Source organism: Heterodontus francisci, chromosome 5, assembly GCF_036365525.1.
Source record: "Heterodontus francisci isolate sHetFra1 chromosome 5, sHetFra1.hap1, whole genome shotgun sequence".
Taxonomy (NCBI): domain Eukaryota; kingdom Metazoa; phylum Chordata; class Chondrichthyes; order Heterodontiformes; family Heterodontidae; genus Heterodontus; species Heterodontus francisci.
Window position 1 is genome coordinate 101,483,289 of NC_090375.1, and position 24,110 is coordinate 101,507,398.

Here is a 24,110-nt window from a genome sequence, read left to right on the forward strand (position 1 = left end):
TCACTGTTTTCCCTGGCTTAATACTGTCTGAATTCAGTATTTTAAGGTTTGTCTAACAGACAAGGTATCTGAATGCTTCCAAAATGGAAGAAAATTTAGCACTTATAAAAAGTGAAAAATCATGTACGCTAATAAATCATGTCTTCGTCTTGGAAGGAGAACAGCACAGATTCAACAGGATGTAAACAGAGCTCCAAGCATTAGATTATGATGAGATTGGGGTAGATAAGGTGGAAACCAGTGAATGTAGTATATTTAGATTTTCAGACAGCATTTAGTAAAATGTTACAAAAGGGGTAGGATTGGGAATAATATTATTAGCATGGATTGAGAGTTGGTTAATGAATAGAAAAACAAGATTAGGAATAAAGGGTCATTTTCAGGTTGGTAGGTTACAACTTGGCGAGCCGCAAGGATCAGTGCTTGGGCCTCAGCTATTTATAATCTCTATTGAAGACTTAGCGGGAAGGGATTAAGTGTAATATATCCAAGTTTGTTGACGATACAAAGCTAGGTGGGAAAGTAAGTTGCGAGGAATATGTGAAAAGGCAGCAAAGGGATTATAGACCAGTTAAGTCATTAGGCAAGAAGGTGGCAGATGAAGTATAATGTGGAGAAATGTGAAATTACCCACTTTGGTATGAAGACATCCATAAAAATCTTAGCCATACCAACCCTCTGGAATGCGCAATGGCCAGGTACTCTAAATTTAGCTCAAAAAATAGAGAAATTGACAATATATGCAACATTAGTCAATAACCAATTTTCGAAGCCAAAATAGTCTGCATCATACACCAAGGCATTTTCTGTCTATTGTTCACAGTGACATTTATACTGTAAAAACAGTCATATTAAATAGCATATGAATCTTTATAAGTTTGCTAATAATCTGAGTTATGAACAAATACTTCTGAGGGTCGAGAACAAAATTCACTATGTCCCAAATTGTGTCGTCAGTGGCGAATGAACGGCACCAGCAAGCCATTCATTATACTTCTATTTGCAGACAGACTTTCTATGTGCTTTTGCAGTAATTAGAAAGCCATTTCCATGCTGCAGCTCTAAAGAGGATCTGGGGCATGCCTGAACAGGGCAAACAACTGCGCATCTTCTTAATCAATCAGATTGAAGAACTCTTAATGAGCAGCAGTCTGAACCAGGAAGTGTAAGTTACAATATTTAGTTCAAAACCATTCATTCACAGAAAGCAAAATAAAAAGAGAGATTGAGAGTTTTTAAAAATTTGTTTGTGGGATGGGGGCATCGCTGGCTAGGCCAGCGTTTATTGCCCATCCCTAATTGCCCTTGAACTGAGTGGCTTGCCAGGTCATTTTAAGAGTCAACTGCATTCCTGTGGGTCACATGTGGGCCAGACCAGGCAAGGACAGCAGATCTCCTAAAGAACAGTGGTGAACCAAATGGGTTTTTACAACAATCGACAATGGTTCCATGGTCACCATCTTTATAGCTTTTTAATTGAATTCAAATTTCACCATCTGCCATGGTGGGATTCAAACCCAGGTTACTAGTCCAGTGACATTACCACTATGCCACCGCCTCCCCATAAGTGACAATTTTAAAAAAAAAAGTATCTAATGTTTGAAATCTGAAGGAATGAGATTTCACACTTGTAAAAATTTGTTTTTAGTGCCAGAGAAATAGTTTGGCAGTAATTATAAGACTTATTATGCTATTAAAGCCCATTTGCAAGCCCCAACCTTTTCTGGGGAGTTCTGTGTGTATCTAGTAGTTAAGTACAGCAACTTAATACATTCCATGTATTACAATGGCTAGTCCCTGGGAAAGATATTGGTATGGTGAAGTTTCTGGGAGCAGCAGGCGAACTCAGACAACAACTCCCTGATTTCTACGATTAACTGAGCATGTGTAGTCGTTAGAAGTTGCTGTCCGATTTACTCTTTAATAAAGATGACGCTGATAGCCTCAGTTACTCTTACTGTAAAATTTGGCTACAGTTTTTATATGTGGTTTTATGCCTCTGTAGGACCGGCTGCTACCTTATAGCAGCAGACTCAGTATAAAGCTGCAAAGTAGCAACGGACAATTCAAGCCTGCTTCAATAGTTTCAGCACCTCAATGTGACTTCTAATAGACCTATTTTGGGTGAAGAGGTGGGAAGGGATGTTAAGGCTATTATGCGTGTTTGTACCCTGCTCAGTTGCCTCTGTTTAGTAATTTAGGCTCAATACCAATGTTATATACAAGGTCTGGCATAATCGTTTACAACAGAATTTATGTAAAGGTTTTTGATTGTCTAGTATGTAAAAGTGACACTTTCATTTTCATTACCTATCACCATATTCATATTTTAATCATTAAAAAAGGATGCTCCATCAGATTTTACTGAGGTATTTAAAGATGTAAAAGCCTAGCTATGACTCAAAGTATTTTGATGATCATAAACGTACTTTATATAGTAGACTTATAGAAGTGTCTCCCTCAAGATTGTCCACTACTATTTATTAGATAATGGAAAGCCAAGGTTACCCGAAGCTAGACAAGTTATTACTTAGTCAACAACTCAATTTCTAATTGACACACTTTGCACTGACAGCAAACATGCAAGACTGAACTTGTGACTTAGTTGAGGTAAATGTATTATGGGCTCGAACCAATCAAATGTAATGGGCGGCACAGTGGCGCAGTGGTTAGCACCGCAGGTTCACAGCTCCAGCGACCCGGGTTCAATTCTGGGTACTGCCTGTGTGGAGTTTGCAAGTTCTCCCTGTGTCTGCGTGGGTTTCCTCCAGGTGCTCCGGTTTCCTCCCACATGCCAAAGACTTGCTGGTTGATAGGTTAATTGGCCATTATAAATTGCCCCTAGTATAGGTAGGTGGTAGGGAAAAATAGGGACAGGTGGGGATGTGGTAGGAATATGGAATTAGTGCAGGATTAGTATAAATGGGTGGTTGATGTTCGGCACAGACTCGGTGGGCCGAAGGGCCTGTTTCAGTGCTGTATCTCTAAAAAAAAAAAGAGGAGGGGTGATAGATATCAGCTGGGCAATCAGACCAGGAACTAGAGATACAAACTGCAGGGTGGAAGCGGTCGAGCTGTGCCAGAGCTGACCGAGGCAGTGGGGCTCTATTATGTATTTATTAAAATTAAAAATAAATTTAGAAAGGAGGTGAAGGTGAAGATGATGCAAAGGTTAGTGCCAGTAGAGTAGCTCCAAGTGCCTCGTATTTATATTATTATTTAGACTGGTGCACGTGAGATTGCCAGTTTTCCACTGAAGACAGAAGCATCACGGAACAGACTGACAGTGGGGTGATCGTTGGAGCAGGACACAGCAGACATGGGCGACAAAAGCAGCATGTGCAGGCTAAAGATGTCTGATTTTTCCAATGGAAACAGGACAGAGTCAGGTACAAAGCCAAACAGCACCCACAGCTATGTTAAATGCCAAAATCAACTAATTTCAATATTTAAAAAATTAACTTATTTAAAAGAATTTAAGAGATGCAGCAAAAATGGACCTGGCAACTTTCACCACTGCATGATCAGTGTTGGGAGTCCAAAATCTGCACATTCAAGTTTCAAAGGCATTTTTTCAATGGTATTCTGGAATTACAAGTACAATTACAAGCCAGTGATCACTGGAAAACACCACTCAATGGAATCGTGAATGGATACAAGTAAGCAAGTGTGCACAATTTTAACACGAGAATGTCCATATTATCTATGTTTACATAGGATTTTTACAATGGAACAGGAGACAGACATTGTGATTTTGTTAAATATAACATTCTAGTCCACCTCCCATGTCTCCCACACAAGGATTACATAGGATATACAGCACAGAAACAGGCCATTCAGCCTAACAAGACTATGCCAGCCTTTATGCTCCACGAGCCTTCTCCCACCTTTCCTCATCTAAATCTACCTTCATAACTTCTTATTCCCTTCTCCATCACATGCTTGTTTAGCTTCCCCTTAAATGCATCGATACTATTTGCTTCAACCACTCGTTTTTTTTTCATGGGATGTGGGCATCACTGGCAAGGCCAGCACTCACTGCCCATCCCTATTTGCCCTTGATAACTGAGTGGCTTGCTAGGTCATTTCAGAGGGCAGTTAGGAGTCAACCACATCGCTGTGGGTCTGGAGTCACATGTAGGTCAGACCAGGTAAGGACAGCAGATTTCCTTCCCTAAAGGATGGGGTTTTATGACAATCGATGATAGTTTCACGGCACCATTACTGACTCTAGCTTTCAATTTTATTAATTAATTGAACTTAAATTCCACCAGCTGCCGTGGTGGGATTTGAACCTAGGGCATTAGCCTAGGCCTCTGGATTACTAGATCACTGGCATCACCACTATATCACCTCTCCCCATTCCACATTGTCACCACTCTTTGGGTAAAGTAATTTCTTCTAAATTCCCTACTGGATTTCTTGATAACTATCTCATATTGATGGCCACTAGTTATGCACTTGCCCACAAATGGAAATATTCGCTCTGTATCCACTCAAAAATTATGAAAGATTTTGGTAAAGACCTCTATTAGATCACCCCTCGGCCTTCTTTCTTTAAGAGAAAAGAGACCCAGCCTGTTCATCCTTTCCTGATATCTACACCCATGCATTTCTGGTACCATCCTTGTAAATCTTCTCTGCATCCTATCCGGTGCCTCTATATCCTTATATGGTAACCAGAATGGCACACAGTACTCAAGTGTAGTCTAACCAAGGTTCGATACAGGTGTCGCATAGCTTCCCTAATTTTCAATTCTATCCCTCTAGAAATAAAGCCTAGTGCTTGGTTTACATTTTTTACGGCCTTGCTAACCTATGGTGTAATTTTTCATGACTGGTTTATTTGTACTCCGAGATCCCTTTGTTCCTCTAGTCCACCCAGACTCACTCCTTCCAAGTAATGTGACCTCCCTACACTTCCTACCAAAATGTACCTCACATTTATCTGTGTTGCCAATTATTTCCCCATTCTGCAAGTTCATTAATGTCCTCCTGTAATTTGCTGAGTTCTCCTCAGTACTGACTACCCATCTTCCACCCCCACCAATTTGGTGCCATCCGCAAATTTAGAAATTGTGTTTTGATTCCAAAGTCCAAATCGTTAAAGTATATTGTGAACAGCAGTGGTTCCAGCAATGATCTTTGCGTAACACCACTTCCCACCTTCTACCACACTGAATAACTACCCTTTACTCCCACTCTCTGCTTTGTCTTGAAGCCAGCTAGCAATTCATTCCACCAATTGTCTGCTGATTCCGCATTCTCTGACCTTATTCATTAGTCTGTTATGGGACACCTTACTAAAGGCCTTTTTGAAAATCCAGATAAACTACATCTACTGTATTACCATTGTCTCTCTCTGTTACCTCTTCAAAACATGCAATAAAGGTTGGCCAAGCAAGATTTTCCCTATTGAAATCCATGCTGACTATTCATAACTACATTTTCCTTTTCTCAAGGAGTTAAGGCCAAGTGTAGTCTTCTGATGAGGTGGGGTTAGAGGACAGGGACTAACTGAGTGCATAAAAATAATTCAGTCCCCATTTTAAAGTGCTACATGATTTCTGTGTAATACTTTAATTTTCTCTTCTTTATAGTTAAATAGCAAAACTTACAGTATTTTGATAAGCAAAGATGATTGCAGGCTATGAGTTTTGCTGCAATACAGGCTGAGAAGATAGGTGACAAAACTGAGGGACTATCATGCAGGAGGGTGTAATTACCTTGTCAGGTTTATGTAGCTAGTTGCCAATACAAAAGTCTACATAAAAATTTATAATGGATAAAGTTGACACAGAAGCATGACAAAGCAATGAAGTTTGGTGGACAGTGTGTTTTTCTTAATTTATTCTTTCATGGGATGTGGGCGTCGCAGGCCAGGCCAGCATTTATTGCCCATCCCTAATTGCCCTTGAACTGCGTGGCTTGCTAGGCCATTTCGAGGGCATGCAAGAGTCAACCACATTGCTGTGGATCTGGAGTCACATGTAGGCCAGACCAGGTAAGGACAGCAGATTTCCTTCCCTAAATGACATTAGTGAACCAGATGGGCTTTTACAACAATCGACAATGGTTTCATGGCCATCATTAAATTAGCTTTTTTAAATTCCAGATTTATTAATTGAATTCAAATTCCACCTTCTGCTGTGGTGGGATTTGAACCCATGTCCCCAGAGCAATACCTGGGTCTCTAGGTTACTAGTCCAGTGACAATACCAGTACGCCACCGCCTCCCCATTGCTCATTGCTGTGTGTGCAGGCGCAAGAATTTTTTTTGATAGTGCACTGATGCTGGCGCGCACACTCTCCAATACATACATTCCACCGCACCTCTGCCTACACACGCAAACTTCCCCAATCCTTTCCCCCTCACGCACATACTCACTGCATGTACTTTTTCACTCCTTACCCCATCCCACAAACAATCTCTCTCCTCTTCCGACTGACAAACTGTGCAGTGTTACAAGATTTTTGTTTTTGTATTAAAACCTTAGAATGCTGTGTGTTTTAAGAAACTGATAAAGGATTTTTCAGTGGACATTGACACCTGCAAATAGCTGAAATGTTTGGATGTTTTGAAAGGAAGCTGACTTTGTATACAAGGACATGAAAGCAGGCAATTTCAAGGAAACCAGCAAAGGGATTTGACCTCCTCAGAGCAGCTCTTTGAATGACAAGGGAGACTCTATGTCTGGACATGTGACCTGTTCAGGAAGATTTTGCTTTCACTTTGAACCCTTTAAATAGCCAATGAGTTGGACAAAGAGCATGCATTTGAAATTTGACTTTGACCTGCCTGGAGATCAGAGAGGAAGACCCAGAAAAAGTGTTACCTCTCTCTGTAAAGGAATCCTGCATCTCAAGAAGAAATCCTGTATTTGAAAGGTGGCAGATTCCTATTGCCGCCTGTCTCTGAAGAATCCCTGCATCAAGTGTGGTTCCTGTTGCCTCCTGTATTTTAAGAAATCCTGAAATCTGAAGAAATCTTCTACTGCAATACCACTGCTGTAAAACCTAAGACCACTTGTTGCTACACCCCTGATGAAAGACCTATGTGAAGCCTGCTGCAGTTGAATTGCCTTGAACACCTACCCATCTCAGACTGTTCATCAACCTCGCCTGGAGACTTCGAGTGGCATCCAACTATTCGACTCTGGGACACCTCACTAAACCAAAAGACTTCCAAACAGAACGTGACAAACTAAGTTATTTTATTATTCGTTCTATTCCTATGAAACAGCTGTAAACCAAAATTCTTTTCCGCGGTTAACCAGTAATTTTTTTGGAATGCATGCATGTGTGCATGAGGGCTAGGGAAATAAGGAGCTTTTTGTAAATAGAGTTCTCATTATTGATTAAGACTTGTTCTTATAATAAATAGTTAATGTTGTTAATGATTAAAGAAACTTGGTTGGTGTGCTTTATTATGGGGGACAAAGAGAGTATGTAATTGGCTGTTTTTGGGTAAGTGGGAAAATTTTTTATTATGCTGTGACCCGTGGAGAAGTGGGACTGAATTAACAGTACACTCCTCCTGCCTCGGTCGTAACAATAGTCTGTGGAAACAGCATGTTTGAAGAGCTAAATGGCCTTTGTCATTTCATATTTTGGGCTCTTAGGATCAACCATATAAGGTACATATGAACATACAAATTAGGAACAGGAGTAGGCCACTTAGCCCCTTGAGCCTGCGCCACCATTCAATAAGATCATGGCTGATCTGATCGTAACCTCAACTCCACATTCCCACCTCCCCCGATAACTTTTCACCTCCTTGCTTATCAAGAATCTATCTACCTCTGCTTTGAAAATATTTAAAGACTCTGGTTCCACTGCCTTTTGAGGAAGAGTTCCAAAGACTCTCAACCCTCAGAGAAAAGAAATGTCTCACTAACTTTTAAGTGACTTGGCTAATATATAGAGTTCATATCAATGCGTGAAAAATGAAGGCTGGTACTAAAAAAAAAATTAGTTTCTGATCTCCATTACCAGAAGAATGGTTCATCACATCCTAAGTGTCACGCAGGCCCCCACCTGCCAAGAATGGGGCATATTAATTTTGCCACATGGAGATTAAATTTAAAAAATTGTGGCAGGGAAGAGAAGGCCTGCTACAAGGGGTTGCCAAGCCCCTGGCTGGAAAGACATTTTTGCTTGGAACAAAGGACCATTCCCTGACCCATCCAATACACAAAGCCAGAAGTGGTTATATCAGTCATGTGACTACCCTGCTGGCCAACTTGGGGAGTTTTAAATTGTAAAAACAGCATTTGAACTAGCAGAAAACTCTTTGCTCCTGGACTGAAAAAGACCTCCTCTCCTCCTGTCTGCTCCCATCTCTTTCTCATGGAACTCCAAAATTCACTGAAGACACATGAACCCCAGGAGAGAGAAAAGTCTCCTACAGCGAACAAGGTTTAAGAAGAATACTGGCCCCAATGAAAAGCAAGACCATATCTTCAATAAAGGACTCTACAGTGAGCTCGAAGCAAAGTTAGCAAAAAACCTTCCTCAGAGATTGCTTCAAACTTTTCCACTCTATTTTTTTTTCTGCTCTTTTCTGCCCCTACCTGCTCGTGTGTATCATGTATGCATGCCAGCGTGGGCGCGTCATGTATCCGTACTCTTTAACCAAATTAGAGTTAAAGTTTTAATAAATTTCACTTTTCTTCTTTAAACCTAAGAAAGACTGTTTGTGCTTGTTTCTTTGCCTTATAATTAGAAAGTGGTGAACAAGGATTCACCAAGGGGGAGCTCAAAACACGTGTCTAAAATTAATCCCCGTTACGGTAAGACCAGGTGAAGACTGAGGGGGACCCCTAGACATCTTTCTCACCTGGTCGTAACAGTAAGGTAATTTCATGACAAACTTACAAGTATCTACACATTCATGTTATTATTCTATAAGCAGCTTATAAATCATGCCAAAGAAATGGGAAAGATATGTTTTTAAAAACTGAAGATATCCAAAATCTGAAAGTTGACAAAGCATGGAAAAATACTTCAATTTTTTTTAAACAGAAAGCTGCAAAGGGATTATAAGATGGGAAAATAGGCTAAAAAGTTAGTTAAGTGTGAGGTGATGCAAATGCAAGTAGGTTTAGTACCATAGAAGACTGGTTCAGAGGACATTAAAGACAGCACTCGGGTTGAGCAAAGAAAAAGGAATTAGAAGTCTTATAAATGTTTGCAGAGAACATGTGTCAAAAATGACAAAAATCCACGCAAAGAGATAAATAGTTCTTGGGAATTTGACACCACTGAAAATAAAAAAAATGCTTTTTTTGGTACATCTTAAAATAAACATCTCTAATACCTACTGTAGGAACTTCCAGTAGAAACTTCTTTATAAACACTGCACAGAAACCAGATGAGTATATGATTCACCCTATTTTTTTAAAAATCATTGGAGAAGATAAAAAGCCAACTGTCATGAAATGCTCTTCAGTCTTACATAATGTTTGTACGAGTGATTATGACCTTTTACGACGCTAGCTGTCTCGAATTTTCAGAGTGTCAATCTTAAATCTATTGTCACCAATTTTTGGGTTTGAAAGATTGAATGAGCAAAGTAGAATATAAAGATCAATAATCTTTCTATTCACGAAAGAAAAAATTGCTGCACGGTCAATTCCCAAATACCACTCCATCAATTTGCCATCTGAATTTTCACACAAAAACATATTGTAACAAATATGGGTGTTCGGCCCATGAAACTAGAAATCAGCTTGGCTTGTTCTAAATTCTCACAAAATTAAAAATCAAGCTTTTAAAAAAAAAGTCTGTGTACCCAAAGAAACTTTCTGCAGAGATACTAAAATGATAGTGGTGATCTGATGGCATTGCACACTATGTCAGAAAATATGATCCCACTTACCTGTCAACTCCATTAAACTTTACCTGAATAAAGTTTTTAAAATTTGTCTCACTTTTTCCCCAATAATTTTGAAAAGCTTCCTGCAGTTTCTGTTCAGTTTTAGAAAAATATTCCACCAGTTTAAGTTAATTTAATAGTGCTAATGCATTCTGGGAAATTAGATCCACTGCATATGTTCAGACTGCACAATTTGGATTCAGCCAGTAAAAGTACAACTGTGAACTGTGAGCAAAATTATCGAGTCTAACCCCTGCTTTTTGAAAATGCACAGGTCCTCAAGTAAAAAATTTAATGAAGGCATTAAAAGACAGAAAAGACAATGCCAATATCAAATTTTATCTCAATTTGAAGCAATATTTTTGAATGTTATATTTTGTTTAAAATCTTATTTAGGACATTAGAAATTTAAATTACTGAGAAAAAGATGGCAATTTTTGACTGATTTATAGGGAGAAGATAGATACGAGCACCCTGTAGACCCTAGAGTGTGACTTTACAAGATGTAATTTCTCAACTCAATATTCAATAGTGAATCATGTATTACAACATTCCCTAGTGCTGTCACAGTAAAGGGACATTATAATATGGGATTTTCTGCAGGAAGTAGCAAGAGGACTTATATATGGAGCACACAACACACGCACCGAATTTACTGTAATATAGATAGTACATACCAGTTGTGCACCATCAGTTTCTGAACTGCCAAAAGAGCATTGTAGCGCACTTGCTGATCTTCATGATGCATATGGTTCATTACGAGCTGTTTGCCTCCGAGCTGTTCAATTACACTGAAAATGAACCAGTCACAATGAATATTAAATTTTCATGATTTATTTTTGAAATGTTTTAGAAAACAAATGAATTAAATATTCATTATTTGAATGTTAGTATTAGGAGTTTGGGGATACACACACGTGCATGAATGACCTGGGTGCTTTCTATAGGAAAGAAGGAATGAATGTGTTTACATAGAGCCTTTTGCCTTCTCAAGAACTCCAAAGCACATATAGCCAATGAATCACTTTTGCCATGTAATCACTGTTGTTTTATAAGTAGAAAACAGCTAATTTGGGCAGAACAAGGTCTGACAAACAGCAATGAGGTAAATGACCAGTTAATCTGCTTTGGTGGCATCAGTTGAGGATGACTGTTTGACAGGGTGAACTTCTGTTCTTTACAAAAAAAAAGTGCCATGATGACTCAATTGAAAGACAGCACCTCCAATAATGCAACAACACCTCAAGACGACATGAAGTGTCACTGTAGATTTAGTTACTCAAGTTGAGGATTGGGCTTGAATTCACAATTTTGTGGCTCAGAAACAAGAGCTCTACCCTTGAGGCAAGTTGATATTGACTCAGTTCTCTTCTGCACTCCAAAGAACTGCACTTTGTGTGAATAAGAAATCACAAAACAATGTGATTTATATTGATGCAGCAGAGCCAGACTAGAGGTGTAATCTTCCTTCTACAAGGATAAAAATCTCAGTCACAGTCCAATAAACATTACATTTAAACAAACTTAAAATGCAGCATTCTATTTATACACATGTAATTTTCCCTTGAAAGTTCAGCAACTTTATCTAATCAGTAGCTGAGCCATTCAGGCTAGGATGACCCAAAGTATGAGTCCTGGTGAGTCCTCTAGGCTCATTAAATTTGACTTCGATACTCCTACGTTAGGGCGGAGTAACGAGTTCCACTGCTTGATCTCGCAGCCCCTGTTGAATGTGCCTTGGTGGATGTTGGGACAGGACTGCGATGCCCTATGCGGTTGAAGAATATGACAGACTCATTGCCAAAAATCCAACATATAAAACAAGGTACAGTCCCTACCAAATGTTTTCTGGAGAGGAAGTCGAATAGGAAACAGGTGTTAACCCCTTTGCCCATAAGATAAATTTGTAAAGAGAATGTTAATCTGAATGTGGAGCAGGAAAGAACAGTACTCCTCTTAACACATTAAAACTATGAACCACTGCTGACAAGCACCACAAACCCCACTCCCCTCCACACCTGACCACTGCCTCAACCCCTCCACCACCCTCCCCAGATCACCCCATTTCCCTATTGGGCCCTGTCCTGTCGGGCCTCCAGTCTCAGTTGTCGTCAATGACACAGCGACCCAAAATACAAAGCTTCTTTGCCCATGAGTTGCTTGGGGATGCCCAGGTGTCCACAGATTGCCAGTCTTACTTAAATAAGGTGTAAAGTCCAATAACAGGTGCGCCTTGGGCTTACTTGTTCAGGCACAGTAATCGCTCAGCAAATTTCTAGACTGCAGTGTGTTGCTTCAGTAAAAAACAACCATCTGTTCAGACAAATTTATTAAAGCCTATTGAAGTTGATGCGTAGTTGGCAGTTCAAAAGATGTAAAATTGAAGATCAGCCAGCAGTTTTTGAGAGTTGGACATTGCGTGAGTCAGATACTTGAATTGGGCTATTGTAAGATTCAAAATCATTTCACGTTCTTCAATAGAGCACACTGAAAGAAAATATTTCAAATGGAATGTCAATCTTGGAGATTCTCTTGAAAGTTCATTTCTGCTGTCTTTTGTAAAGTTTTTCAATGCTTCATGAGAACCTGCGTTATGAGAAGCAGGGACGAAGAAGTAGGCAGTGAAGGGGTGGGGAAGGAAGGGTAGGAATAGGATGAAGAGTCAAGGCCAGGTATTTAAATACCCCGGGCATGACTTCTATTCTGTGCAAGTGTGCCACGGACATTCCGTCCTCTTCTTTCACAAACTCATTTGCCAAGTCTGCTATTTCCTTATTACGCATTATAGTCTTGTCTATATCTTTAGTAGACTCACATTCTCTTTTACCGCTTCCTTTCTTTCAATATGTTTATAAAAACTTTCGTTGCTCGCTTTAATGTCCCTTGCAAGCATTTTTCATATCCCTCTTTGCACTTATTACTTTTTCTTTGGATCTCTTTTATTGTTTCCCCCGTCTGCTGGAATTCTACTTTCCCTTGTATTTGTGCAAGCTTTTTATTTTAGCTTGATACTGTCTCTTACCTCATTTTTTGTTCATTGATGTTTAATTACAGAAGTTCAGTATTTGCCTTAGAGGTTATATACTAGTTTTGAACCTTACCAAATACTTTAAATACTTTTCAATCTCTATAGGTTTACCCATTCACAGTTCAGCCCAAATTTACTGTAGGCAATTAATTTCTCATCCCTACAAAGTTAGCCTACTACAAATTAAAATCTTGCTCGGTGACTCTTCCTTATCCCTCTCAAACCCAATATCAAATTCAATCATATTATGACTAATATTTACAAAATGCTCCCTTACACTCAGATTGTTAATGAACTCTGATTTGTTAACTCATCACTAAATTCAGTATGACCTGTTCCCTTGTTGGTTCTAAAACGTGTCGTTCTAGAAAACTGGCCTGGATATATTCTAAAATCCATTACTTTTACTACATGAGTTACTCTGCTTCTCCCAGTCTGAGCGAAAATGACAGCTTCTGATCATAACCACATTCTTTTGCTATCCTGATCTCTATTTATATATCCCCCACTACATCATTGTTATTAGGCCTGCAGACAACTCCCATTAGAGTCTTGAATTCTTTGTTGTTCCTTAACTCTATACATAGTGTTTTCATTGCCTAATCATCCTGATTGAAAACCCAGTAATTGTATCTTTTAACTATATTGCTACTGCCGTTTTTTCCCCCAATTTCCCTATCCTTTTAAACTGAACTTGTGATTCTGAATGTTTGCATTGTAAATGTGAGCATAGGAATTTAGGAGATAGTAGCCAAGGGCTCTTTCATCTGATTCTGTTTTTTGAGGCAGAGGCAGAAAAGTCAGCAAGGCTTCCCAGAGTTGTTTACTTACAGTAACCCACATTATAAGCTTCACGTGTGGAGGTCGGGTGAGAATGCCATTAGCCTCGAGTGCAATACCTCTACCACAGTCGAATAGCTTGTTAATACTGTCTTGTATGTAAAGAACAGTTATTTGGATGGAGCCTGGAATCCAATTTTGAACAGTACCGACAGAAGAGGCAGAGAGAAAACTGAGAGAACTTTTTTCTCTCTTTCTGTGGTCTAGCTGTTCCAACAGTAGAACCTTAGACGTCAGCAGGAAATTTCCAGAGATTTTCCTAAAATTGACCAGAATTTTGTTTTTCTGCCTCCCAGGAACTTTAATCATTACAGGTTAGTACAGGTTGGGAGGTGCAAGACCAGCTAACATGTCAGGTGAGCTTTGATTGGTCTAAATGTCTTCTCTTTTAGCATGCTTACAGGGAATTCAGATCCTGCCTGCTTATTGGGGGTCAAGGCTTTTCAATTTTTGACCCTGCTGATGGAACTGCAAAAGCAGACCGCGAGAATCTTTCTGTTCTAGAGGTACCTCCCATCATAAGATGGGGGAGTGACACTTCTGGGCACCGTACCCAGAAAGGACATATTGGCTTTAAATTGGATGCAGTGCAGATTTGTCAAAATGATACTGGGGTTAAAATGATAAAATAAGGACATGCTGCACAGACTATGCTTGGCATCCTTTTTTTAAATTCGTTTGTGGGATGTGGGTGTCACTGGCTAGGCCAGCATTGCCCATCCCTAAGTGCCTTTGAACTGAGCAGCTTGCTTGGCCATTTGAAAGGGCATTTAAGAGTCAATCACACGGCTGTGGGTCTGGAGTCACATGAAGGCCATAGCAGTAAGGACGACAGATTTCCTTCCCTAAAGGACATTTGTGAACCAGATGGGTTATTACAACAATTGACAATGGTTTCATGTTCACCATTAGATTAGCTTTAAATTCCAGATTTTTTTATTAATTGAATTCAAATTTCACTATCTGCCATAGTGGGATTCAAACCCATGCCCCCAGAGCATTAGCCTAGGCTCTAGAGAAGGTGCGATTTAACTGAAATGTTTAAGATGACTATTGCCTCTGCTGGGGCAAGTCCAGAACAAGAGGCACAACCTGAATGTTAGAACTAGGCCTTTAAGAGGTGATGTCAGGAAGCACTATTCACAACAAATCTGGAACTCTCCTCCAAAAAGATGCTGAGGCTTGAGGTCAAATGATACTTTTCACAAAAAGACAGGAGTATCAAGAATTACAGAACCAACCTGGATAGATGGAGCTAAAATGCAGATCAGCAATAATCTAATGGAATGGCAGAACAGGCTTGAAGAGCTGAGTGGCCTACTCCTATTCCTACTGTTACAGCTTACTTTTATTATTTCTGATTTTAAGAGTAGAACGCATTTCATTTTACAGATGACCTGGAAGCATTGATGCTGACACTGATTGCACAAGCAAGAAAAAGTTTTCAACTCCACAGCTAACTTCCCCTGCCTTGATCATTGCAGCAAGTCAATCAAAACTAATATTTAAATGCAGCATAGGAAGAAATTTTCACAGCAAAACGGAGAATTTTAAAAAATGCTTTCGTGTACGCTAGTTGTCCTGTAAAACACTGAACTTTCCCTGTATAACAACATCTTGTATTTATATAGTGTCTTTAATATAATGAAACACTTCCCAGGAATGTTGTAAAGCAAAATTTGACAATGAGCCACTTAAGGCAATATTAGGGCAGATGACAAAAAACCTGGTCAAAGAGGTAGGTTTTAAGGAGCTTTTTAAAAAGGTGGAAAGAGAGGTAGCGAGGCAGAAGGGTTTGGTGGGGGGGCGGGGGCGATAAAGAATTTCAGAGCTTAGGGCCTAGGCAGCTGAATCAATGGTGAAGCAATTAAAACAAGGATGCACAAGAGGCCACAATTAGAGGAGGGCAGATATCTTGGAGGGTTGTGGGGCTGGAGCAAATTACAGAGATATGGAAGGGTAAGGTCACGGACAGATTTGAACACAAGGATGAGAATTTTAAAATCAAGACGCTGCTCGAGAGGGAGCTAATATAGGTCAACAAGCACAGGGGTGATGGGTGAATGGGACTTGGTGTGAGCGGGAACATAGGCAGCAGAATTTTGGATGACCTCAAGTACATGGCTTGTAATAAAGGATTGCAGGTATTTGTTGTTGCTGATTTCCTAAATTATCACTGGAATAAATTACCTTTCCATTTTAATGGTAAGTATCCAGAAAGTGATCATATGTAATTACCTTTTTCTGTAAATCGTATTTACCGAGAAGACCTTACCGTTTTCCCCGAGGGTAGTGACGCACATATTCACCAATATCATGTGCAGCGACAGCCAACACTTGAGGGTCATCAGAGACTTCCAAAAGCCTGGTCAGAATCCTTCTCAAGAGAATATAAATGTAAAGTAATGAGGTTAGCATGCATTTCTTCCACATTCCAATCATTAAGAATTGATTTTGCTTAAATTCTTCTAAAGTCGATTCTAATTTGTTTTAATGCATTATTAACGTTTTATGTAAAATTGGTATCAACAGACGATAAATAATGTTAACCAAGGTAATCCAGTAAGGGAAAGAAGCTGCTGGGTAGCATCTTGAAAACATTATTAGGGCACCAAAGGATTATTATCTGCTTTACATTCTTCATGCTTATGCACTGCTCAAGTATCCCTACAGTCTGCTGTCATCAATGAATAATCTAATAGACAAGCAAAATTTATTTAAATTTACTGTCATTTTATTAAATTTTCAATGACTACAATAGAACACAAACTGATGACAAAAATCCCCTTTAAACAACATATTTTAAATACCACTGGGATCTACTAATTCGAGTATGCACAAGTGAAAGGCAGGTAGGTAGTAACTAGGCTTGAACACCAATGTATCTGAATGGAACAAAAATTGAAATGAAACTTACTTAAGCAGTTCACAGTTTTTTTCATTCAACCTTGCAGCATTTTCACGCCAGAATTTTTCTGATTTGTGAACAGGGCTCCACTCCAGGCGACCTGACTTCAGTTCTGAACTGTACTCGTCAAAAGAACTGGAAGTGGGTGGTGGGGAAAAAAAAACAGTGCAGCATACATATAAAGAAACAAAATGAATTTTCAGGAACAAAAATTTACATAGTACAAGGAATATATAACAGAAACAGAGCATTTGATCCAACCAGCCCATGTTAACAATTATGCTCCTCTCAAGATTCCTCCCATCCTTCCTCAACTAACTCTACCACCATAATCCTCGATTCACTTCTGCCTCGTAGACTTATCCAGCCTGCCCTTAAATGCAACTATACTATTTGTCTCCACCGCTGTCCAGCAAGTTCCACATTCGCTGGGTAAAGAAGTTTCTTCTGATCCTATTGTCATTAAACTACTGACAACCCAACTTCCCTTCCTAATCCCATGTTAGCTGATAGAAAGTTTTCTCTCCCCAGGTGTTGGCCCCCTCTCCTTCAACTGTCATCACCCCTCTCTTCAAAGGACCAACCCTTAACCCGTTGCCCCTGCAAACTAATGACTCCATTTTGTTTAAAATATTCATTCTTGGGATCTGGGAATCATTGGCAAGGCCAGCATTTATTGCCCATCCTTAACTGCCTTCGAAAAGGTGGTGGTGAGCTGCCTTTTTGAACCGCTGCAGTCCATCTGGTGTGGATACACCCGCTGTGCTGTTAGGGAGTTCCAGGATTTTGACCCAGCGACAGTGAAGGAACGGCGATATAGTTCCAAGTCAGGATGGCGTATGGCTTGCAGAGGAACTTGCAAGTGGTGTACCTATGCGTCTGCTGCCCTTGTCCTTCTAGGCCATAGAGGTTGCAGGTTTGAATGGCTCAGTCAAAGGAGACTTGGCACGTTGCTGCAGTTCATCTTTTAAATGGTACACACTGCTGCCACTTCGCACCAGTGGTAGAGGAAGTGAATGTTTAAGGTGGTGGATGGGGTGTGAATCAAATGGACTGCTTGTCCTGGATGGTGTCGAGTTTCTTGAGTGCTGCTGGAGCAACATTCATCTAGGCAAGTGGAGAGTATTCCATCACACTCCTGACTTGTGCCTTGTAGATGGTGAACAGGTTTTGGAGAGACAAGAGGTGAGTTACTTGCCGCAGAATTCCCAGCTTCTGACCTGCTCTTGTAGCCACAGTACTTATTTGGCTGGTCTAGTTCAGTTCCTGGTCAATGGTAACCCCAGAATGCTGATGGTGGGGGATTCAGCGATGGTAATGCTGTTGAACGTCAAGGGGAGATGGTTAAATTCTCTCTTGTTTGAGATGGTCATTGCCTGGCACTTATCTGGCTTGAATGTCACTTGTCACTTATCAGCCCAAGCCTGAAATGATGTCTTGGCCTTGCTGTATGCAGGCATGGTGTGCTTCAGTATCGTGATGTTGTGAACGGTACTGAACATTGTGCAATCATCAGCGAACATCCCCACTTCTGACCTCATGATGGAGGGAAGGCCATTAAACAATCAGCTGAAAGTGGTTGGGCCTAAAGCCCTGCTAACCGACCCAAACCCGACAACATGTGCCTGATTTGGGTTGGGTCGGGTCCATCTTCAGAGTATGGCTTTCGGGCTCGGGTCGGGTCAGGCCGAGTCCAGGTTGAGTCGGGCCGGGCACACACGGTAAGTACTCCGCTGCTAAGAATTAACATTTTTTTTTTAAAAACTTACCTGAGCTGGGAGTCCGGGACGAAACGGAGTCTGCGCAGTGAGCGACTGACATCACTGACGTCATCGTGCATGCGCTGCAGCTTTGTGGAGCTTCCCAGTCAGAAGGGAAGTAAAGGGATGGTTGGTCGGGCTCAGGTCGGGTCGAGTCGGGGCAAAATCGGAGGGGCTTGGGCCAGGTCGGGCTCGGGTTCTTTTTTCCCCGACCTGAGCAGGCCTCTAGTTGGGCTTAGGACACTTTACTGAGGAACCCCTGTAGCCATGTCCTGAGATTGAGATGATTGGTCTCCAACAACCACAACTATCTTCCTTTGCGCTAAGTATAACTCCAACCAGTGGAGAGAACCCCCCAGCCGATTCCCATTGACCTCATTTATGCTAGGGCGCCTTGATGCCGTACTCGGTCAAATGCTGCCTTGATGTCAAGAGCAATCACTTTCACCTCTGGAATTCAGTTTTAACATGTATTTTGGGCCAAGGATGTAATGAGGTCCGGAACAGAGTGGTCCTGGCAGAACTCAAGCTGAGCATTGGTGAGCAGGTTTTGCTGAGTAAGTGCCGCTTGATAGCACTGTCAGCGGCAACTTCCATCACTCTGAAGATCGAGAGTTGACTAATGGGGCGTTAATTGGTTGGATTGGATTTGCTCTGCTTCTTGTGGATAGAACAGACCTGGGCAATTTTCCATATTATCGGTTAGATGACTGTTGTAGCTGTAATGGAACAGCTTGATTAAGGACCCTGCTAATTCTAGAGTACAAGTTGTCAGTGCTATAGCTGGGATGTTGTCAGGGCCCATAGCCTTTGCTGTATCCAATGCCTTCAGCCATTTCTTGATATCACGTGGAGTGAATCAAATTGAAGACTGGCATCTATAATGGTGGAGGAGAAGGCCAAGATGAATCATCTATTCAGCACTTTTAGCCGAAGATGGCTAAAAATGCTTCAACCTTGTCCTTTGCATTAACGTGCTGGGCTCCCCCATCATTGAGGATGGGTATGTCTTTGGAGTCTCCTCCGGTTAGTTGTTTAATTGTCCATCACCATTCACGACTGGATGTGGCAGGACTGCAGCGCTTTGATCTGATCCGTTGGTTTTGGGATTGCTTAACTCTGATTATAGCATACTGCTTCTGCTGTTTAACATGCATGTTGTCCTGTGTTGAGGCTTCACCAGATTGGCACCTCATTTTTAGGTATGCTTGATGCTGTTCTTGGCATGCTCTCCTACATTCCCCATTGAACCAGGGTTGGTCCTCTTGCTGATGGTAATGAACAAGTAAAGGATATGTTGGGCCATGAGGTTACAGGTTGTGGTTAAATAATGTTCTCCTACTGCTGTTGACCTACAGCAACGCACGCATGCCCAGTTTCAGCTGCGAGATCTGTTCCGAGTCTATCACATTTAATAAGGTGGTGGTGCCATACCACACGATGGAGGGTGTCCTCAGTATGAAAACAGGACTTTGTCTTCACAAGAACCGTCTGGTGGTTACTCCTACCAATACGGTCATGGATAGATGCATCCGCAACAAGTAGATTTGTGAGAACGAGGTAAAGTAGGATTTTCCCTCATGTTAGTTCTCTCACTACCTGCCGCAGGCCCAGTCTGGTAGATACGTTCTTCAGGCTTGGCCAGCAGTGGTGCTACCGAACCACTCTTGGTGATGGACCTCCCTTGCCTCTCGTAAGTCCTTGAATGTGTTGTTGCCTTCCAAATCCCTGCCCATCTATCCCAGAACTCCAATTAAGTTTCTGCCCCTGCCACAGTACCAAAATGATTCTCAGTCACAAGTGACATCTTATGTGATTGTGACAAAGGTAAACTATTCCTCCTCGTCTTTCTCTACCTGTCTGTGCCCCTCTGACAGGGTTAATCACATCATCCTCCTCCAACGTCTCTCCACCATCATCTAGCTGAATGGGACTGCACTCATTTGATTCTATTCTTATCTATCTAATCATGGCCAGAGAATCAGCTGCAACGGCATCTGAGGTAGTACCGCAGTAGTGGGAAGATGTATCCCCCCCCCAAGGATCTATCCTTGAGTCTCTCCTATTTCTTTATCTACCTGCTGCCTCTCAGTGCCATCATCCAAAAACACAGCATCAGTTCTCACATGCAGTTCTGGTCACCACACTTCATGAAGGATGTGAAGGTCCTTGAGAGGGTGCAAAGGAAATTTACCAGAATGGTTCCAGGGACGGAGGATTTTAGTTACAAAGTTAGGCTGGAAAAAGCTGGGTTTGTTCCCCTTAGAACAAAAGAGATCGACGAGAGATTTAATAGAAGTGTAGAAGATTATGACAGGCTTAGATAAATTAGACAAGGAAAACCTGTTCCCATTAACAAATGGTACAAGGACAAGAGGACACAGATTGAAAGTTGTGGCCAAGAGATGCAGGGGGAATATGAGGAAGCACTTTTTTTTACGCAGTGGGTGGTAATGACCTGAAACTCACTGCCTACAAGGATGGTGGAAGTGGAGACAATCAATGACTTCAAAAGGAAGTTGGATGACCAACTGAGGGAAATAGACTAGCAGGGCTATGGGGATCAAGCCAGGGAGTGGGATTGACTGCATGGCTCCATAGAGAGCAGCATGGACTCAATGGGCCGAATGGCCTCCCTCTGTGCTGTAAATGACTATGTATACATGTTGATGACGACACCCAGTTCTACATCACCACCACCTCTCTCAACTCCTCCACTGTCTTTAAATTAGACTGCTTGTCGGAGATCCAGTGCTATATCAGAAATCTGCTCTACAAAGTTAGTTTCCTACATACCAACTCCATCCCTCTCTCTGGCAACTACCTGAGGCTGAACTAGATTTTTTGCAACCTTAGTGTCTTTTTAGCCCAGAGATGAGTTTCCATCCATATATCCATGCAATCATTAAGACCAACTATTTCCACTTCTGTAACATAGCCCAACTCTGTCCCTGCCTCAGCTCATCTGCTGCTAAAACTCTCATCACTGCCTTTGTTACCTCTAGACTTGCCTATTCCAATGCACTCCAACATTAGTGGCCGTGCCCTCAGCTGCCTAGGCCCTAGGCTCTGGAACTACTTCCCTAAACATCCCCGCCTCCCTAACCCTCTTTCCTCCTTTAAGATACTCCGCAAAACCTACCTTTTTACTAAGCTTTTGGTCATCTGACCTAATATCTCCTTATATGGTTCAGTATCAAATTTTGCTTTATAGCACTTCTGTGATGTGCTTTGGGTGTTTTATTACATTAAAGGTGCAATATAAATAAAAATTGTTGTTGAATTCCCTATTTGATTTCTTGGTAACAATCTTATATTGACAGCCTCTAGTTTTGCTGTTCCACGTGGTGGAAGCACTATCTCTGTATCTACTCTCTCAAAACATTTCATAAATTTAAAGATCTCAGTTAGGTCACCATTCAGCCTTCTTTCAAGAGGAAAAAAGGGACCCAGCCTGTTCGTTCTTTCCTGATGGATAAAATATCGCATTTCTGGTACCTAACCAAGGTTCGATACAAGTTTAACATAACTTCTCTACTTTCAATACCATCCCTCTAGAAATAAATCTTAGTGCTTGGTTTGTTTTGTTTTAAATGACCTTATCAACCTGCATTTCTATAAACGAAGGTGTGCCTGCGATAATCACCCATTTTAATAAAAAGGATTCATATATGACAGGTAGCTTCAGAATGCCTGATAGGGTGGTAGAAAGATTTAATAGTAGCTTTCAGAAGGGTATTAGATAAATACTTGGAGAAAAAACTGCAGGGATATGTGGGAAAAGGGCCCGGGAGTGGAACTAACTGGATTAGCCTTGAAAGAGCCAGCACAGATGTGATGGTCAGAATGGCCTCCTCCTCTGCTGAATTATTCTGATATATGTAACTAAAAATCTGTGAAAGCATCCATAAGTTTTCTTTCGATGAGTATTTTAACTATTTAATATCTGCAGCATCAGTGACCGGGTCTGCATAATTTATCGGCTAACTAACATTCAAACAAGATCGACCAAAAACCGAGCAAATGTTGGACAAAGGGTTCTGGGTGCATTTACTAATGACAGAATGCTGTCACAAACTAGACTGCATTACGCTATAGTTCTCCATCCAAAGCTATGTCACACTTCTCTCAAACTTTGCAATAAGGCCATATTTCAGAACTTATTGGAGTCAACATTATGCACTTGAGGAATGCTTATTTCCTGGGCATAAAGCAAACGGGGTGGAATGCATAAATTAAACTCACATAGAATGTAGTACAATACTTTGAAGTTGTGCATTTCAAATCTCCTCCTGTACACATTCACATTTAATATAATGATTTGGGTGGAAAATTGGCAGGGTATTTTGTCAGGTTGTACTAAATAAGAAATTGCAAGAAAATAAACGAATTTTTATGACAAATTTAAGCATTTCTATATTAAATAATACCTTAACATTTTTGAGATTAGTTTTAATCAGTGGTCTACCCATTGAAGATTTGGCTACTTGTCCAGACTTTAATGCAATTTCAATTGAGACCACAGCCAACAAAAGTCTTTAAAAGCTTGTAAAACAACTGGGTAGCATAATGTATTGTAAATGAGCTGGGGCTTCAATCATAGTATTAGTCTCCGCTATGAGGGCAAAATAGTCTTCAGTTTAAGTAGGGCAATTTTATTTCAGCTCTATATAGGCTAAAAGCACAAAATTGTTCATAATTCTACCTCTAAATTATACAAAATTAACAATGCTAGAAAGACATACGGAGTGGAAAATGGAAATAGCGTATTGGTGCAAGAGAGGCTGCGCTCCCATGATAACTGCACTGCTAGAACAATGTGTAAATCCTAACATGATTGCTTCAAGTATGCCAAGAAAGCTAACATAAGTTTCAAAAAGAGGATATATTCCCTGGCATCAATATGGTTACCTTAAAGGTAAGGAAAACCACATTCAAAAACTATTGCAAAATATAAAATAGCTAATATTTCTAATGTTTTCAGCTGAAAACCTTTTAAGCATTTACATGGCAGATGAGTGATCTTCAAACATTAGACTTTTCCAGTTTCTCCAATTAGAGCCTGATGACTAATTGATAACCAAGCAAGATGAAAAATATGACAAAATACTTCTCAGGCGAGATTCGAATTGTTTAGAAACTGTTCAATTAGCCCTTACGTCACCAGTGATTTAAACAAATTGTACAAGTCAGTTACCCACCTACTTGCTATTAAAAAAAAACTTTAAACAGTTGTTAAAATCTGTAACTAAAAAGTAAAAATTAAGAGCATAGTTCAATTGTGGTAGCACTGAGAAATTACTTCCATTTGTCAGTCTTCAGAGTAAAGGTTCGCCTGAATGCTTGTAATAGCACAACTGACAAACAAAAACTCTATTCCTCCAAACCAGCCTTAAGAGCTGCAACAGTCTGAAACTCTGCGGGTCATGGTGTCAAATCTATCCATGCACTGTGGTCACTTTGTACACAGTCCGGGTGGTCCAGAAGATTGGAGATTAGGCTCTTGCTTTGCCAATAAGGCATCATAAGAATTATTTCCCCCCCGTCACAAATCTGAATCATGTAAATGAACTATTCTAGCAGGAGAAACTGAGAAAATACATATAAGAAACTCGCTATGCAGGGGCTAAATGAGAGCCTTTATAGGGCTTCTTCTCCGCAGTAGCCACATAGAATGGTTACAGCATGGGAGGAGGC

At 40.6% G+C, this 24,110-nt stretch overlaps 1 protein-coding gene across 3 annotated transcripts in view; it reads right to left on the reverse strand.

The window, feature by feature from the left end:
• Positions 1 to 24,110, reverse strand: part of atp6v1h (ATPase H+ transporting V1 subunit H) — a 184,951-nt gene that overhangs the window by 34,435 nt on the left and 126,406 nt on the right. For 2 of the 3 annotated variants that reach the window (XM_068031837.1, XM_068031838.1), the window contains exons 11-13: positions 16,663 to 16,788; positions 16,021 to 16,125; positions 10,555 to 10,668 (exon numbers count right to left, since the gene is read on the reverse strand). In XM_068031837.1, the coding sequence (XP_067887938.1) occupies positions 10,555 to 10,668; positions 16,021 to 16,125; positions 16,663 to 16,788 (345 nt within the window). The remainder of the gene's footprint in view (positions 1 to 10,554; positions 10,669 to 16,020; positions 16,126 to 16,662; positions 16,789 to 24,110) is intronic. The other variant, XM_068031839.1, reaches the window with a different exon arrangement.